Here is an 18,416-nt window from a genome sequence, read left to right on the forward strand (position 1 = left end):
CAGGAGGCAGGGGCACACATTGTATCATGATGAAACGTTACCGTAACAGGGAGGCCCTTGTGCCAAGTATTTGCAGTAGAAGGCAAGAGGACTGAGGGGGGATCTATGGCTACAGGGAGCTAGCCAGCAAAATCCCAAATTACTATGGTGGAGACTAGGAATTGCAGGCATATGATGTGACACTGTAGCACTGTACTGGTGTCAGCAATGCCAAGGCAGCTGGAATCTCAAGACAGGGAATGGGGTAATGTATCCTCTGATAGACTCATCCCTCTCAAGCAACGTTTCTCAAGGGTCGCTTGAAAAAGTAACTAGAGTCTTTGAGGGGGGAAGTGTCATGAAAGGAGATACTGCCAGCCCAGCTATCTGGAATTTTGTAAATAATTGTATGTCATTTGTGAATATCAACATGATGTATACAAGATGCTTGTGTTACAAATGTATTAGAACCGTATGTCTTGTGTATATCAGACTGCTTGAAGGTATTTACAAAGTGCTGCTTGAACTGTAACCACAGTATACCCTACTGGAATAGAACACAAATGTACATGCACTATTGTAACTGTTTAAATGTATATATTTTAACAGTGAAAACTGGAACACAGGAGGCTAACTTCAGTCTAGCAAACTTCAGAAAAAATAACTGAAATTAAATTACTTTATGGCAGCTACAGACACAATGTCTATGCTGATAAACTTTCTGTATTGTCTTGGGAAGTGTTTTATTGGTTTATGACTTCCCCTTCTAAGTATTTTTTACAGGTAAATGCTAAATGCTACCAGCTGCCATCAATGGTTGTTTTAGGCCTGGAGACTAAAAGTCAGATGACAAGAAAGTATGTTATTCTACAAGCTATGCCAGCAGTAGTATTTGAGATATTTTAGAACTGTCTGAGAGAGACACAGCATTCTGTATTCTGTCTTTCAGTCTTTCACTTGACAACAACTCCATTCACCACATCTGTCTTGTTCTATCAGTAAGTTCTTAGGTTACAGTAATTCTTAGATACAATCAGGAATATAGTAAAGCTTAGTTTAGATATTTCCTTATTTATTTGAGACTGTCCTGCAACATTGTTTTAAATATTTCCTGTGATTTTTGAACTCTGATGTCACTGTGAATTTATACTGAGTATTTTCTTGTTCTTTTATTATTTATTAAATATATTTAAACATTTCATTGTGACTGATATGTCTAGAGATATTTAAGTTTTGAGAGTACTACCATATTTATTTGGTGACACTGTGAGGGCCACTCCTAATAGGCTTGCTCTTTGTCAAACTACCATTTGTATTAATATTACACAGTAAAGTAGAACACCCTTTGTTAAACGCCTTAAAGTAGCTGATAAGGGGTTCTGGTGGCAATGATAACTGCCTTATAGTCTGGGCAGAAGGGGGCATAGTTAGTAAATCTGTGCCAGCCTTTCCCAGGTGTGTGTTTGTGTGTCTATATAAATCAAACCTCAAATTAGTGTGTGTGTGTGTGTGTGTGTGTGTGTGTGTGTGTGTGTGTGTGTGTGTGTGTGTGTGTGTCAGCTACTTATGTAGGTACACGAAGCACTGGTTGGACAGAGAGGGTGCTGGAGGTCTTAGCTTGGCCACTCAGCTGCAATCTCAACTCTATAGCTCTGCCAGTGGAAGTCTTACTGGGGATCTGGAGAAAGAGGGAGAATCCAGCCCAAGACTGACTGTGGTCTCTGTGTGCTCAAGAGAAACTGCACTTGATGCAGAGAGCTGCATCTGGAAATATTGTGTGTACCTGTCATCCTCCTAATGTACGTCCCCCACTTATGTGTTTTGTGGGAATTAATGAACACTACAAAAGAGCATAAAGTGAGTTTTACATAATTATTAAAACCAAAAAATGTTTTATTAGCCTCCCAACATATTACACTGTTACAAGCATAGTGGGCAGTACAGTGGTGCAGCATATAACTTTGTTGTCTCACAACAAGAGGTTCTCTAGTTCAATCCTTGACTGGGGTACCTTCTGTATGGAGTCTGCATGTCCTCCTTGTGTTTGTATGGGTTTCCTCCTGGTGCTCCAGTTTTCTCACACATTCCAAAGACATGCAGTAGGTAGACTGGACAAATTAGCCACAGGTGAAAGTGTGGTATGGAACAACTGTGGCAGGGCTAGCCACCTTGTGATGTAAACCTTGGCTTTAGATGACTGCCACTATTGAAGTGACATCCCTGACCCCATGTGCAAAAATGGGAAAAGGGGCTGTGGATGTATGGATGGAAGCATACTAGAAGTAAAACTGTAAAGAGGAAGGGAGCATACCAGGAAAGGGGTAAACAATTTAGCTTGGTTGATATTAGTTTTGTCAAGAATAGCATTAAAATAAAAAAATGAAAATACAAAGTGGGTAATTTGAGGTAACAATTTCCTTTTCTATGACAGAAGTGTTTTAATTTTGGAGATGGTGTTCATGCTTTCAACAGGCTATCTTTCAGTAGAAATGTTATGGGGCAAACATCTTTGCTGGAAGCATTAAAGCACAATTCATACTCTCCTTTAGGGACTGTTGTACGTCCCTCTAATGTACAATACTACAGTAATCCTACTTGAAGTTAGAAATAGGAAGACTACAAGCATATAAAAGAGGAGGACTAAAGGAGTTTGCTGCCACCAGGACAAAAATTAGCTTAGTTATGAAATGTTGTGGCAAACTCCTCTCATAAATGCACTACAATATCTCCTGTTCTTTTCCCACTGGTCTTGTGTAAGTATAAAGTAGTAAGATATGAATCTAGCATACAGGAGTAAGTACCAACCATCAATCCATGAATGCTGCTGTAAAATCTTGTCTCTTCTTGAACTGGAGGTCTAATATGCAGTTTTTTAGGAATCTGGGAATAGAGGACTATAGCAGCCTCATAAAAATCACCTGCTCAGAGTAACCTGCTAAGACTTCACTGAAAAAGGCTACTGCTGCACTATTACCTCTAGCAGAATGAACCCTAATCAGACTCTAAGTGGACCAGCCAGATGAGTCGTAACTGGATGCAAAACACTTCCTAATCAGGAAGATGCTTGCTCATCCACTACTGCTCTTATCCTAAGTGCTGCAAATGAAATCAGACAGTTGCGCTGCCTTTCTAATATCTTTTGTTTCATAAAAAAACACACAGATCAAGCATCTAGGATCCTTAACGTACAAGTTTTTTCCCCCCAGAATTCTACAGATAAGAGTAAAAGGTGAACACCAAGGCTTGCAGTTCTAAAACCTCTGTCTGAGGTTAACATCTACTAATACAACTGTGTTTCAGCTTAAATATTGTAAGAGAAAGAAAAAGCCTATTCAGACAGATGCTCTGTCAACTTTTTTCTAACAAAAAAATTAAACCTGCATAAAGAATAATCAAAATTTTCTGAGGGTTAAGAAAAAAAGCATCTTCCAAGGACAAAAAAGGTCATGGTTGTTTACCAGAGGGACACACAGGGCAGAACAATGCATCCCAATTGATGAATAGGCAAGACACTGGCTAAACAAATGATAGAAATAGTCAAGAATAGTATCTCCTGGTAAGTCATTGTACATAGGAGATGACATCATTTCATAACAATGAAGGTTAAATTATTTTTGGTTAGAAAAGAAGGATTTACTAGTGGAGGATTTCTTTAGTCTCTTAAAAAGCATGGCTCAGCTCAGAAGAAAAATATCAGAAGTGTTGAATTACATGCTGTCAGATAGAAGATTGTCTAGTCTCAGGTGACCAGCCTATCCTTGTTGAAGCAGAACATCCTTCCTGAGCAGAAGACGAAGCAGCATCGAGCATGTCCTTTCTCAAAGAATGGGGATCTTGACTATCAAGCCACACTGGATGTATCCAGATGAGATGAGCCTTTTTCATCCTGCATTCAAAAAAAAATCTGAATTAAAGGAAATCCCCACAGAAGAGCCTCCAGGAATTGATAAATTCTTACAGAAGACTCCCAACCCAGGTACTTGAAAAGCAACTTTCTTTCTAGATATAAAGTGTGGAAATCGTATAGTGATGTGAGACCTGAACAAGGCTACTTGTGGAATCTATTACAATAAGGTAAGAAGGCTTAAAAATTCTTACTTGACTTGTCACTTCTGATCCACTGACTTGCCACTTCTATTCCTCCTGCAAGATTACCTATTATCCAATGGATCTGAACAGAACCAGGTCACATGGCTATCTTGTGCAAGTAGCACAAATGGCAGGATTGTGTTTCTTCTGGTTTGTTTACACACCTCCAACTGGTACTGGCCATGACTACCTACAGCACACTTTTTTTTCAGATATTCCTGAATGATGTGGCTGACAGGTGCACTGCCAGTCTTTTTCCATTGTAATAATGAGCATCTTTATCTGCTAGGAAGAACAAAGACCATGACTGAATAAATCTTCCTTTCCACAAATCCTAAATCAGACATAACCATCATCACGATTTGAGAAAGATAGTAAAGCTAATGGCCTTCCTCTGTTGGCCTAACCAAATGAAAGCAACCACTTCAGCTCCAAACTGACAGGTAATACTGAAATGCTCATATAGGCAACCTGGTGTTTTGCATCACCATGCTGTTATACATCTGAGTTGTCTCAAGAAAAGTCTGACTGATGCATGCAATGGGGCAATTTTAAGATGAAACATCACTATATACTGTTTTCTCTCTCTCACTCGTATCACAAAAAGCTTGGTTCTGTCCTGGTATGCAAAGTCACCAGCAAGGACAGCATGACTTCTAACATTAAATTAATCAGAGCATCCAGCAGGATCAGGGCAAGAAGAGAGTCTTTCTTGAATTCTTTAGTGCAGTGACTCTGGATTTTGTTATATCATAAGCAGAGGTGCAGCTAGGGGAATATCACAGTTGAATTTATAATGAAAAAGAAATATAAACAACTTGATTCATTCTAAAACCAGATGAGCCACTAAGACTGTGACATATATTTAATGAGCAGAAAAGCCCCACCTAAAAAGTACCTAACTAAGCTGCCTCCCACTGCAAAAAAAAAAAAAAAAAACTTGTACTTTGGAGGATGAAGTCTGAGATAATTGCTTTGTCTAAATAATTTTCACATACCTGGAGAGTTTATTACTAACTGCTGGAGCAGAGTTAGACACTTGGGAAAACTTAGACATTGTCAGATCAATTACAGTAACTGTAAAATTGTAATGCTTGACTCCCTTAAGGAAACCCTGGAAACCTCACATGAAGTTTCAAACCAGTTGATACCATTCAGGTCCCGCAGGACAGTAGTGACAAGAACAGGGACTCTAAGTAGGTTCACCATTCTGAACCTTCTTATCGCCAACATCTTGTAAAGATGGATGTTACTAGAAATGATTTCCACTGGTCTCACTTTTTTTGGCAATGGGAGAAAACAGTGAATGAAAACATACTGCACTGTTGGAAGGGGTACTCATCACTTTGTTGAATGAACTATTTATCGAATTCCTCATCCTCTAACTTTATCCATAAAATATTAATCCACTGAACGCTCGTTCTAGCAAATTTTTTTCCCCATGGAGAAAAACTAGTTGGCTATCAGTGGGAGTTTGGCCTTTCTCCACTTCAGTGTGACCTCAGAGATGGTATATTTAGTTGGGGGGGGGCCAGCACAGCTCCCCCCCCCCATTTCCAGTAGGTTTTAAATTTTGTTTTTTTTGTTATGTTCGCTAGGTTGGCTGACTAATTTTATCCCCCTGAGAAAAAAATTTGCTAAAAACGAGTATTCAATTGATTGTTTTGATTTAAATAAAATTCGACTAAGAGGTATTTGATAAATAGTTTGTTCGACAATGTGATATAGACCCCTTGGGAGAAGCAACCTTTTCCATAATTCTTTACCCATTTTACTTAGAGGGTCCTTCTCTAAATAAATAAATAAAAGATTTGCTATCTTAGAAACTGCTGTGGAATTGGATTGGACACAGACTTCAGCCCATCTTTTATGCATAAATCTGTGGAAATGCCTATGCAACTGCTCCCCACACTACAAAAAACAAATTTATGGCTGATGGGGAAAAAGAGTATGCTGGGAAGAGGGATCCCCTCTTTTAAAGAGATTATGTTTGTGAGGGAAGACAATTATTCATGTAATTAGATCTTTATTTTTCTGAACTGACTGGGTGGACCATGGAAATTTCAGGACTTCTGTACACCTTCCTCTTTCACTGAAATAAAGTGGCACCTCCTTTAATGTCAGTAACCACCCTGAAAGGAGGGATAATGACTACAAGGCTTCTTACTTTAGAAATACATCCTTTTACCTTGCCCATATAATGAAGCCTAAAAACCCAATAACTAGTGGAATATACTGGACATTACTTTAGTTTAATATTCAGTTTCCAAACATCAGCCTCATAATCTTAAGAAAATAAAACAAATATTTTTTTTCACCTCAGTTCTCCACCTAATGAACTGCTGGCTTCCTGAACCCCCCCCCCCCAATCTCTCCCTCCCTCTCTGGGTACCCTTACAGCTCCTACTTTTCAATGATAGACATGCTCCACAGCTTGGTGGACCCCCCCCCCCAAACGTCTTAGAAAGTAGGCTTTTCACTACAATTCTTAAGAGTGGTGGAGGGAGGACCCATATGGAACAATGTAGGACACTGTGTCAAGAGCCAGCTTACAGCAACAACCATTCAAGTTCCATAGCAAGGACAGATGTGCAATTCCATCAGCTTGCTGGGTGATCACATATGCCCATCTAACACATCATGTCACTCCTCTGAGATAGTTTTGGCTTTTTAGGGTCCTGCTATCAATAAGAGGTTGCACAGGCACAGACCCCTCTTAAACTCATTCCTCAGGGTAGGAGAGCTGACTACTTCATTCTATCCCCCCACCAAATCAAAGTCCATTCCCAAACCTGAGTCGCTGGCAGCAGAGACAAACCACTAGATTCTGCACCAGCATTGTCTAGGTAAGGCTTACATCTCAATGAAGCAATCTGCCCAATCATAATTACAATAACTGCAGACCTATAATTTAAAACAAAAAATGCCTCAAACACAATTAGTGTGGAAAAATGTTTGGAGGAGTAAGTAACTATTTTCAGATTTTTAGTCATGGAATAAGCCTCATGAATAACATCATGCTAAAATAATTACAGTAAAAAACAGGAAGACACACCAGTGGCAAACAGAAGAACAAAGCCATCATTAAGTACAGTACATAATTATATGAATTTCACTACGATTATTGTAGATCACTGTGTGTATTGTACCTAGTCAATCACTATTGAGTATGTGCAAGATCAGTGCCATTTTGTATAGTCAGTCAGAGTGAATGCAGCCATGAATGTAGATGCACATGTGAGTGTCTCTGAAGTAGAGAGTCAGTCAGCTTAAATAAATGTTCCAGTTGCAGCTCCTGATGTGTTTATGTACAATAAACAACTTGAACCCATCACAGTGCCTCAGTGTTGCATTTGAATACAAGAGACATGCAACATGGTGTCAGAATGGGATCTGAAGTAGAAGCAGCTCACAAACCTTGAGGCACGCAGTTAGAAGTGTAGAAATATACAGGAGCCAACTTGCAAACAGGTTAGTGATTATTCAAAGGTACTTGAACTCATTTAAAAGATTTTTCGGTCACTGAATAAGTGGCAAAGCATTCAAAACATTCTAAATAATTACTGAGATAAACGAAATGTCCAAAATTGTGACGTACTGATAAAAGTATTCAAAAGTCTTCAAAAGAATTTCTGAAGTGTTAAAATTATGAAAAGGCTAAAATAACCCCGTTTATTGCAATGTACTACTTTTTCGCATTAACTAAAACTTTTCCAAGTATCCAGAGTGTTCACAGTCTTTGCAGTGTTAAAGTGAAGCCTTTTCAAAGAGATTGTTGTGTAGTTGAGAATAATTACAATTACCTGGTCTATGCTTACATTTAAACAAATTTTGTTATGGCAGTTATGGCAGAGGGATTTCATAGACCTGAACCACCGGTGTTTGAAAATAATACGGCTGAGAACTGGAGAGTGTTTGAGCAAGAATATGAGATTTTCATACAGGCCACATTTTCTGATAAAGATGCATGTACAAGGCATTTCTACTTCTTAATTTAGCTGGCTTAGAAGGCATTGAGAAGGAATGTTCATTTGTGTATGCACCTGCTGTGTATGAAGGGCATGGGGAGAACCGTCATATTGTGCTACAGGCTGAAATGTGGGAAGCCACTTAGTGCTTAAAATATAAATTTAGAAAAATTTGTAACCCTCAGATGAATATTACAATGGAAGGGCACATGTCTTACATAAGAAATCAAAAGTCTCGTGAAACTATAGCAGCATACATTAATGACTTAAGAAATAAAGCTAAAACATGCAGATTTGTTGATTTGAGAGATGAGCTGATAAAAAGACAGGCTAGTGTGTGGTGTTAATAATGATGCAGTGAGAAAGATTTTGCTTAGTGACAGTGATTTAACGTTGAGCAAAGCCACTGATATTTGTCAAATATATCACCTTACAGAAAAGCATACCAGTATGTTTATGAATTAGAAAAATTTGCATGCAGTGTATGCCAGTGTGAATGTTGACAGTGTACAACACAAAGTTAAGATGAAAAAGAAATATAAACTGAATGAGGCCACAACACCCAACCTCACTGCTAACTGTTGTAATTGTGGAAGCAGTCATGAACCTAAACGAGAGAAGTGCTTAGCTTTTGGTCAGCAGTGTCATAAATGTAAAAACTGGAATAATTTTAAAAGGCCTTTGCAAGTCTAAAGTGGCACATACTTTTATTAAAAGAGAGCAGCCGAAGAAACAAGCAGATCACATAGAGAGCTGTGAGTAAACTTTCTATGTTGATGGTGTCTCTGTGACTGATTAAACAGTTAACACAGTAGATTATCAGTTGGCAGCAAAGAGTGAAATATTTTGTTCTGTTCGGATTAATGGGAAATCTGTAGAGCTTTAAGTAGACACTGGATCAAAGTACACTGTTATATCAGCGCAAATGTTTGCCAGAGTAAAAGCTGGTGAGAAACTTGATTCAGCAAACTGTGGAAAACTAGTTGCTTAAGAGATTCAGTCTGATGGCATAGTAGTTCTCACATGCCATTCTGCTGGGAACAGCTATGACTTGCAGTTTTAAATAGTCAAACGACACGTGCAGTCATTGTTAGACCTCAAAGACCGTTTGAGAATGGAGTGATTTAATTTAATAAAGAGGTCCACCATACCATACAAGTCTGAACAACCATGATAGTTTTACACACACTATTTTTAGTGAATATGCTGATGTTTTCACAGATGAGCTTAGCAAGCTTCCAGTCACATATTCCGTGAACTTAAACAATGAAGTAAGCCTAGTTGTCAGACTAGCAAGGAAGGCTCTGGTAGCAATGCAGGGCAAAGTAAAAGCAAAGCTTGACAAAATGGTGAATTTAGCTGTCCTTACTCCAGTAAAAGAACCACCTGAATGGATATCCTCCATGGTCATAGCTCAGATGATATTCACATATATATTGATCCAAGAGACTTAAAGTGCTTAAACATCCTCATTAGTCGATGTGTACAATAGTAGTAGTAGCCACTTTCATACCAAATGCCACTGTTTTTTTCAGTCTTAGAAGCAAAAAGGTAATTTTGGCAAATTTCGCTGGATCACAAATCTTAATAATCACTTTCGGTACACCATTTGGTAGATACAGATTTTTAAGCATGCCATTTGGGATAAATTCTGCCAGTGAAGTATTTCAACATATGATGGAACAAATTTTTACAGGTTAGCCATGTGCTGTTATAGCAGACAAATATTACTGTAGGGGGGAATGGTGATGTCGAACATGACAGAAACCTCAAGAAAGTTCCAGACCGTGCTAGTGAAGTCCGTCTTAAATTGAATTCTCAAAAGTGTAAATTCAAACTGAAAGAAGTTACTTATGTGGGTCATTTGTTTACCAGTTCTGGCTTACAACCAAATCTGCCTAAGCAAGCAGCAATTCTTGAGATGCCAGTTCTAGAAAAATGTTGCATCTTTTTCTTGGTATGGTCATCCCAGACCTGAGTGAGCTTTCAGCACCGTTACTTGAGCTGACTCGCAAAAATGTAAACTGGTCCTGGTTGAAACACCACCAAAAAGCATATGACGTTCTGAAACAGAAAATTGCCAATCCACCCACATTGAGGAATTATGATGTTTACAAACCTGTCTCTTTTATGTGATGATTCAAAGTACAGTCTTGGTGCAGCATGTCTTCAAGAAGGTATAACAGTCGCCTATGCATCCAGAACTTTAACCCAAACTGAAATGCAGTGTGCACAAATTGAAAAAGAGCTTTGGGCAGTAGTGTTTGCATGCTTGAAATTCAATGATTATATTTATGGCAAACCTATTCAAATAGGGACTGATCACCAACCTCTGGTAACAGTTCTGAAAAATCCAATACTTACAGCCCCAGCATGCTTGCAATGCATGATGTTAAAATTGCAAAAGTACATTTTCAATCCAAACTCTACCCCTAACCTGCTACTTCTAGCCTTCCTACCTTCCCTGCATCTCAATACTGATTTATGCTTATGATACAGCTTAATTCTGTTGCTCTGTTGGACATGGGCTCAAAGAACCATGCTCATAACTGTTTATGTAATTGCAACTGCCTTGGTGTTACTGTAAATACCTTACTGTACACTGTTATCTGTATTTGTTTTTTTGTACCCACTTACTATTGTTAGTATTGTTACTGTTTTGGAGCTTTTCTCCCTGGACGTCCACTGAAAATGGGCTTCTGGCCCAGTCAGACATTACCCGTTAACCAATGTAATAAATAAATATTGTCTATATACAAAAGGCACTTTCTGTACCTTGCTGATGCTTTGTCGAGAGCACCCAAACAACAGAACAGCATGATAATGAAAAGGCAGACTTTGAAGTCGTGGAAGTCAGAAATTTTTCCTCATCACATCTTGATGAACTCAGAAATCAAACCGCTTCAGACCCAATTCTCCAGAGTCTGAAACATTTTATCAGTCAAGGATGGCCACCACAACAAACTAGTTTACCACTTGACATACAGAAGTATTTTCCCTACAGAGATGAGCTCATGATGGAAGATGGAATCATCATGAAAGGTCTTAAAGTGGTAATTCCTGCAGCATTGCAACAGGAATATATCAAATTTTATATTGTGGTCACCCGGGTACTGATTCAACCAAAAGAGGGGCAAGAGGCATACTATTTTGGCCTTCTATGTCAAAAGATATAGAGAAAGAAACTCTAGCATGTTACATTTGCAACAGTACTAAATTGCAACAGAAAAAAGGACCACTTCAGCTAAACCAGATTCCTGAACTACCATGGTCGACAGTTGCTACTGATATTTTCGAATGGAATGGTCAACATTACTTAGTGTTAGTAAACTCTTATTCGAATTGGTTTGAAATTGACATTCTTCCTAATTTAATATCCAACACTGTCATTACAAAATTGGAGAGATTTTTCTGTTCATGGTAGTCTGCACAAAGTCGTATCTGACAATGGTGCACAATTTAAAAGTCAGCAGTTCATGAATTTTGGTGTGTCTTGGGACTTTGTCCATGTTACTAGTAGTCCTGAGTATCCACAATCCAATGGATTAGCTGAGCATGCAGTTCAAAGTACTTGTTGGAGACATCCAGGAGAGATGGTGTCGATGTTTTTTCTTAACCTACTTAATCTCTGAAACATTCCTTGAGACAATCTGCTTGGTTCACCTGCTCAGAAACTGATGTCCAGACAGACTAGAACAAATCTTCCAATCAATGAACAATTACTGATACCAAATGCAAACAAAAGAATGGTCAAGACTCAACTTTTGAAAAAAATGTCAGTCACAAAATTTGTACTATGATAAATCCAGCAAACATCTTAGACCATTAGGACAAGGAGAGATTGTCAGAATGCAAACATCTAAAGGATATGAGTGCGTGGGAACTGTCAAATATATTTGTGAAGATCCTTGCTCTTCCATCGTACAATCTGATGGAATGGATTTCAGAAGGAATCGAAGACATGTAGTATCAGTCTCTTGACCAGTAACGCAGCAGATTGCCTGTGCCAGAGACTCTATTTCTCAGAGTGGCTCTACATTTTTTTTGAATTTTAGAGTACAGTGTGCTTTCTTCAAGTAATCCTGATGTAATCCCCGAAGTTCCAATTGTAATACAATTTCCACAGACTGTCCCTGTTGGTAAGCCCAGTCAAAGTTTTTATGTGAGCAGATTGGGTAGAATTTCTAGGCCCATTCCAAGATACACAGCGACTTGGTCTTGAACTCATTTGTTGTTATATGCTGATGTGATAGCTAGCTCATAAAATATCTTGTTTACCTACTGCATGTCGAACAAATCAAAGAGGGAGGATGTAGATCTTGTGTGTATTGTACCTAGTGAGCCACTGTAGTTAGACAACACGTGCATACGTTATTGAGCATGTGCAAGATCAGTGCCATTTTGTATAGTCAGAGTGAATGCAGGCATGAATGGAGATGCAAATGCGAGTGTGTCTGAAGTAAAGAGCCAGTCACTTAGCTTAAGTATATGTTCCAGTTATGGCTCCTGAAGTGTTTATGTACAATAAACACCTTGAACCCATCACAGTGCCTATCTGTCTCATCTGAATTCAAAAGACGTGACAATTATTAAAATGTAAAGATGAACTAAGCAATTTTAGTTTTACCACAACTGAAGTTACAGTGGCAGTAGTCAGTTAAAACTGAATACCATTTGCCAGCGTTAACCTTTCTTTCCTCTTCACACATTGGTAACCAGCTGTTTAATCTATCTTTATGGCTTAAAGCATATTTATTTTTTATTACTTTTACAGTCAGGATATACAAGAAATTCGGAGAAAGTGCCCTGTAATTTATGGCTGACCTCTAAGTAAAAGTCAAAGTTTTTTGACTTGTATAAACAAAACACACACACACACACATATATATATATATATATATATATATATATATATATATATATATATTATGCCTTCAGTAAAACTGGGTTTATATGCAGATCACTTGAATTTATCTTTTCCATCTATAAAGATACACACATACATATATGGATCTACCTGTTAAGATTGAAAACCCACATACATGAAAACGATAATAGGGAGATGAAAACACTGAATCTTAAGTTAGATGACTCCTCACATAACCAACAAGTTACCCAGGGAAAGGAAGCAGTTGGCCAATATTTGGGAGTTTGCCCTTTTCCCCCACTATAGTGAGATCTTGGAGTTTGTATAATTAGTTGGGGTGGGTTTGATGTGCTTCCATATGGTTTCTTGTGCTTGTTGGCTGACTGGTTACTTTCCCTCTGTAAATTCTCTGTGTTGTGCGGAGTCGATTAAGTGACAATTTAGTGTTTTCATCTCTGTGTTATCATTTTCGGGTATGTAGATTTTTGATGTTATTCAATAGACCCAAGTATACATTTTATATATATATATATATATATATATATATATATATATATTTACATGGTTTACCACGAAAATGTAGAATAAAGGTTTGGCGAACACGGGAATGTTGAAAGTCTTAAGGCTGCTTCCCGTATTGCCAACCATTGCTATTGCGAGGGTTCTGTACAGTGAATGCCACTGTGTGTTCGCACATATGTGATTGACATTTCGACTAGAGATCACAGTACAGTGCGGATCGGGAAATTACCTTTTTCCCCACTATAGTGCGATCTCTGAGTTGGAAAATATAATTTGCAGGGGGGTGTGGGGGGGGTCAGGGGAGCTTGCATCTCTCCCTGCAAATATGTTAGGTTAAGTGATTTGCAGTACTGAACTGCAAAAATAAATGCTGAAGATGCAAATGCGATTCTGTTGCTAAATGCACTTCAACATTCTGCCCTAGTTAGTATGCAGAAAGTGGTTTTGCGAAGGTTATATTTTGAACGGATTACACTGTGCCATTCGAACATTTGATGGTAAACCATATATTTAAAAATGTAATGATTTTTAAGAATTTTTAAACAACTTAAAATTCCTTTTCTGTGTCATCTTTTAGTGTGTTAAACAATTGAGTAAAAAAGTTCCTAAATTTAACTGACGTTCCTTCAACTTTGGCACCTGTCTATTTTCATGATGGGTGAAACAGGTGTTGAAATAACCTCCATTAGACAAGTATGCAAGTGGAAGATGAAAAACAAACTAAAAACTAAAGGCTGTAGTTAATTCATGTCACTTAATATGTCCTCAAGGCTATAATATGCAACCCACTAGTGTGACAGACCTGTTCATGCACCAGTGCAATCACCATGTAAAAAATACCCCACTCTTCTCAAACAAAAGAAAAAACACTTTACCTCTTGTGGAGGAATGTCAAATGAAATTGTTCTCATATCCACTTTGACAAAATTATCTGTGCATGGCAGGATAAAAAATAAACCTGTGTTGTACAGAGGGAAAAAAGAAGATTTTATTACAACCCGAATCCCATGGGTTAAAAACACTCTACTCAAATATTCTTTTTGTTGCATCTTCTCACAGCACTTAAATTAATAAGTATGTAACTCTAAAAGATGACAGAATAATAAGTTAGCTTTCAAAACTGACGGCTGTTAACTCAAAATGACCACTAGTCCATCACATCTGTTGAACTGTAAACATTACGGTTTGTAAGCGCTTTTTCAGTGCCCCTTGCCCCCCCCCCCCCCACATCCACCTAAACAAACTGTTGTTCTTGCCCTGTCACACATGTCTAACTAATTTTAACTTAAAAGCAGTTTCACTATTGTACTTCACTATTTCTTCTTGTAGTTTGTTCTAAGCTTCATGTTCTTGCACTGCTGTTGAGTACTGGACCCTCCATGTCTTATTACTTCATTTCATTTGCTCCGCAGACGGCCATGACCTGACCTCCATCAGCATCCCTGAGAATTTCTGTTATTCCTACCATCCCTGCTCTTACTCCTTCAAACACTCATGCAGACATTAAAACATGGGAGTGTCCTAATAACAACTCTTCTGATGCATCCCATGTGATGTCTTGATATGCAGTCAGCTTGACCTTAGAGATCAGGTCTATATTAGATAACGGAAAGAGCAAGTCAGCGAACGCTCAAATGAGCGAAAACTCCAGGAATTGAAGGGGTGTTTTTGGGGTTGTGGTACAGTGAGGAGTGGGATATTTGCCCTTTCTTTACTGTAGTGCGACCTCTGAGTTGGAATATATAGTTAGCGGGGGGGGGGGGGAGTGCAGCCCCCCCACAATAAGGAATTAAATTCCCAGCGTTTTTGCTCATGTGAGCGTTAGTTTACTTGCTCTTTAAGTTACCTAATATAGACCCTAGATATCTTGATGCCTTCCCTGAGCTAAGCTTGGCAAAACGGGGCATACAACTCAAGGTGAGCCCCCCAACCAATGGCTCTTAACAGTGGCAACATCTACATTTTTTGAAAAAAAAATCCCCATGATGTAAACATAGTGCTACAATTTTTATTTTATCGGGTTTTGCCTTGCTTCTCCTATATTTACTAATTTTCTAAATTACATTAGCCTGGTTATCCAACCATCCCATCTCCCAGTAACCCACTTTATCCTTTTACATGTTTGGGGGGATGCTGGAGCATCTCCTTACAATCCAGTAGGTGCAAGGTATTGAACTCTGTTCTGGACAGAGTGCTAGTCTGTCACAGAATCCATACTCTCACTTACACACTATAGGCACACCTATGGGCAATTTGGAGAATGCATGTCTTTGGGATGTGGGAGAAAATCTAAGAATGCAGACAAGTTGTGCATTAAATAATTGGTATAAGCCTACCAAAATATTCCTTATCAACTATAAACAGTCTAGTATACAAATTCCCTCAGCTGAGAAAATAGAAAAGTGGTCTTCTTTCTGACTCATTCTTATGATTTTACAGGCCATTTCTACATATTTTAATACTAGGAGATTGAGGTATGCCCAGCCATATGCATTGTATCTATATTTACTTAATGTGCTCTGGTGCTCTGATTTCCCACATTAAAGTCCGCTACAACATATCCTTTCTAATTTTAATGATAGAAACTGCACTCCCATCTAGACACTGACAAAGTCACTAAGTTTGTGAACTATGTAGAAGCTAAGTACTTAACATAACACTATATTTTTTAAAGGACATTCTTTTTACATTATGTACATACTGCATTTATTACAGTTAGGGACAGTCAAAACGAGAGAAGATGGCTGAATGGTGGACAGCTGAAGACAAAGCTAATTCTTTCCTGAATTAACATCAAACAAGGCAGCAGTTTATACTTTAGCATGACGAACGTGTCAGTGATTTACCTCAGACTCTGTATGATGCAGAACCTGAAGAAATCAAAGTAGCGGACCTGTTCATGCACTTCCTTTTTATATAAGTAACAGCCTTGTCTGTCATTGTCCCTCTATGTAATGGTTCTATTCTGGTTCCTCTTGTATTTGATTCTATAGTACATGAAGACATGGCTGCAACTATCAAACAAATTACTGCAACAAAATGTATTTTTTATCCAAATGCATTCTAAAAAAATCTTGTTAGTGGATTACTGATACAAACTAATGATGACCTAGGAGGTAGCCAGAACACATACGTTAAAATGGCCTTTTAAGAGCTTCTCTTGCAGCTAGTGATGATAACAGTTAGTGTGCTGGTACTGCTCATGTCTTTTCTTCTTCTCTGGCAGTCTTCTTGAAAGTTTAACTCTTGCACTGATGTGATTTACCAAGCATGCATTGGTACGAAATGGGTTATCCCACAAATCCACACTCTTCGGGACACAAGACAGATTTTCTGCTATTAACTTGTCAAACTGTTTCAGGAAGCAAAGTAGACTACAGATTCACCTCTGGTCACTGCCAGCTACAATAATCAGGAAGAAATGAGGTGAGTTAATCCTTTATCTCCTAATGGAAGCAACTCTCGAAGAGGTACCGTTACAGTGAACACCTCTCACAACTGTCAAATTTTACTTCAAGATGGCTACTGCAGCAGATAATGCTAAAACAGATTGCCATACATCGCTGAACTCAATTGCTTACAACCGGGACAGGAAAGGAGATTCTAAATATCACACTGAGGGCCATGGGCAGCATTAGATCCACCTTGTAATGTTTTGTAAAGGTGCAACTTAGAACCAGGAGAAAACCATGTTACATACATATCCAGTGGTGCACTCCTGAATAACACTGCATGTGGAATGCATCCTGACACTCACCTCACCCTATACCAGCCATAATCTTTTCAGACCTGTTATGGTAGGACATGATAATACAGTAAATAGCCATTTGAAAACATAAAACTTCTGAAAAAAAAGGACAGCTGCACTCTCCATAGGTTCATAGGTGCTTACTTATGCTACTGATCTGTGAGGATCTTAAGAAGCCTAGTCCTGCATTCTCATTGTAATAATTAGCACTTACATTTTGCAAAATGAATCTCCAAAGATGGCACAAGTATATGTTGGGTACTTGACATGTTATCCCTATCCATGAGAGCCACTTGTATTAAACCAGGGGTGAATTTGTAGTTACTAATCCAACATAACAGTTAAGATTGAACAGAGTAAGAGAAGTAAACTGATTTGTGGAGAGGAAGCCACTTCCAGAGAAGTGGCATTCTCTGTAACATGCCTATTCCTCCATCATTTTCTGTTAATCTTGCAAAAGAAATTGTGGTCCCTTGAGCAGGTGTTTCTGATACCACTGGGCTTCTGAATGTGTAACAGGTCTGACAGAATAAGGTCACGTCTCAGTAGCCTGTATAACACCAAGTAGACAGACAACACTCTGAGATGGTCTGCATACTTTTATGATTTAGGCCCTTGATTTTTAGTGAAGAAGCATTGGAGCCGTTCCAGCTGTGATAACTGCTTGGACAGGTACATACCAAAAGGGGTATTACATTGAATGATCAGTTGAGTACAGAGAAACAATACTGCCCCTGCATCTGGATGCCATACCCTCCAATTTAAACTGAGGAATGAAAAAGGACAACTTTACAATCATGGATACCTAGTGATCAAAGGACATTTCAACAAATGTTCGCAGATCTCTAACTAGGGGATCAGTTTTCAGAGGAGTGTTGTCAAAGTGGTAGTTACAAAAGTAGTTGTGCTTGCCTAAGGATATACTTATACATTCTTGGCATTTAGTTTCAGTCCATGGTTTTGACACTAGCTATTTATTTGGGACAGGCTCTCTTGTAGGAACGTGGTGCCCTGTGGGAAAGCTTATGATGGCTTCGTCAGCCACAGTCCCTTAACATTAGCTTTGACCTCTGAGAAGTACACGTCAAAGAGAAGTGGCCCAAGGACTGAACCCTGGGGTATTCCACTAGTAGCAGGTCTTTTGAAGATGGTACAGCCACCCGCCCTTACTTTGTGTTATACTTATGTACAGTTTTGCTGTCCACTGAATTACATAGGAGTCAGCATTTTGCTGGGAGAGTTT

The 18,416-nt window shown here is 38.6% G+C and overlaps 1 protein-coding gene and 1 long non-coding RNA gene across 2 annotated transcripts in view; one reads left to right on the forward strand and one right to left on the reverse strand.

Annotated features, from left to right (window-relative positions):
* The window catches only part of LOC122790464, a 676,350-nt gene that overhangs the window by 238,942 nt on the left and 418,992 nt on the right, over positions 1 to 18,416 (forward strand). The window lies entirely within an intron of this gene.
* Positions 1 to 18,416, reverse strand: part of STOM (stomatin) — a 279,729-nt gene that overhangs the window by 71,303 nt on the left and 190,010 nt on the right. The window contains exon 4 of the mRNA XM_044058009.1: positions 14,301 to 14,383. Coding sequence (XP_043913944.1) covers positions 14,301 to 14,383 — 83 coding nt within the window. The remainder of the gene's footprint in view (positions 1 to 14,300; positions 14,384 to 18,416) is intronic.

The sequence above is a fragment of the Protopterus annectens genome, chromosome 16.part0 (assembly GCF_019279795.1).
Source record: "Protopterus annectens isolate FY-2018-M chromosome 16.part0, PAN1.0, whole genome shotgun sequence".
In the NCBI taxonomy this organism is placed as follows: Eukaryota; Metazoa; Chordata; order Ceratodontiformes; family Protopteridae; genus Protopterus; species Protopterus annectens.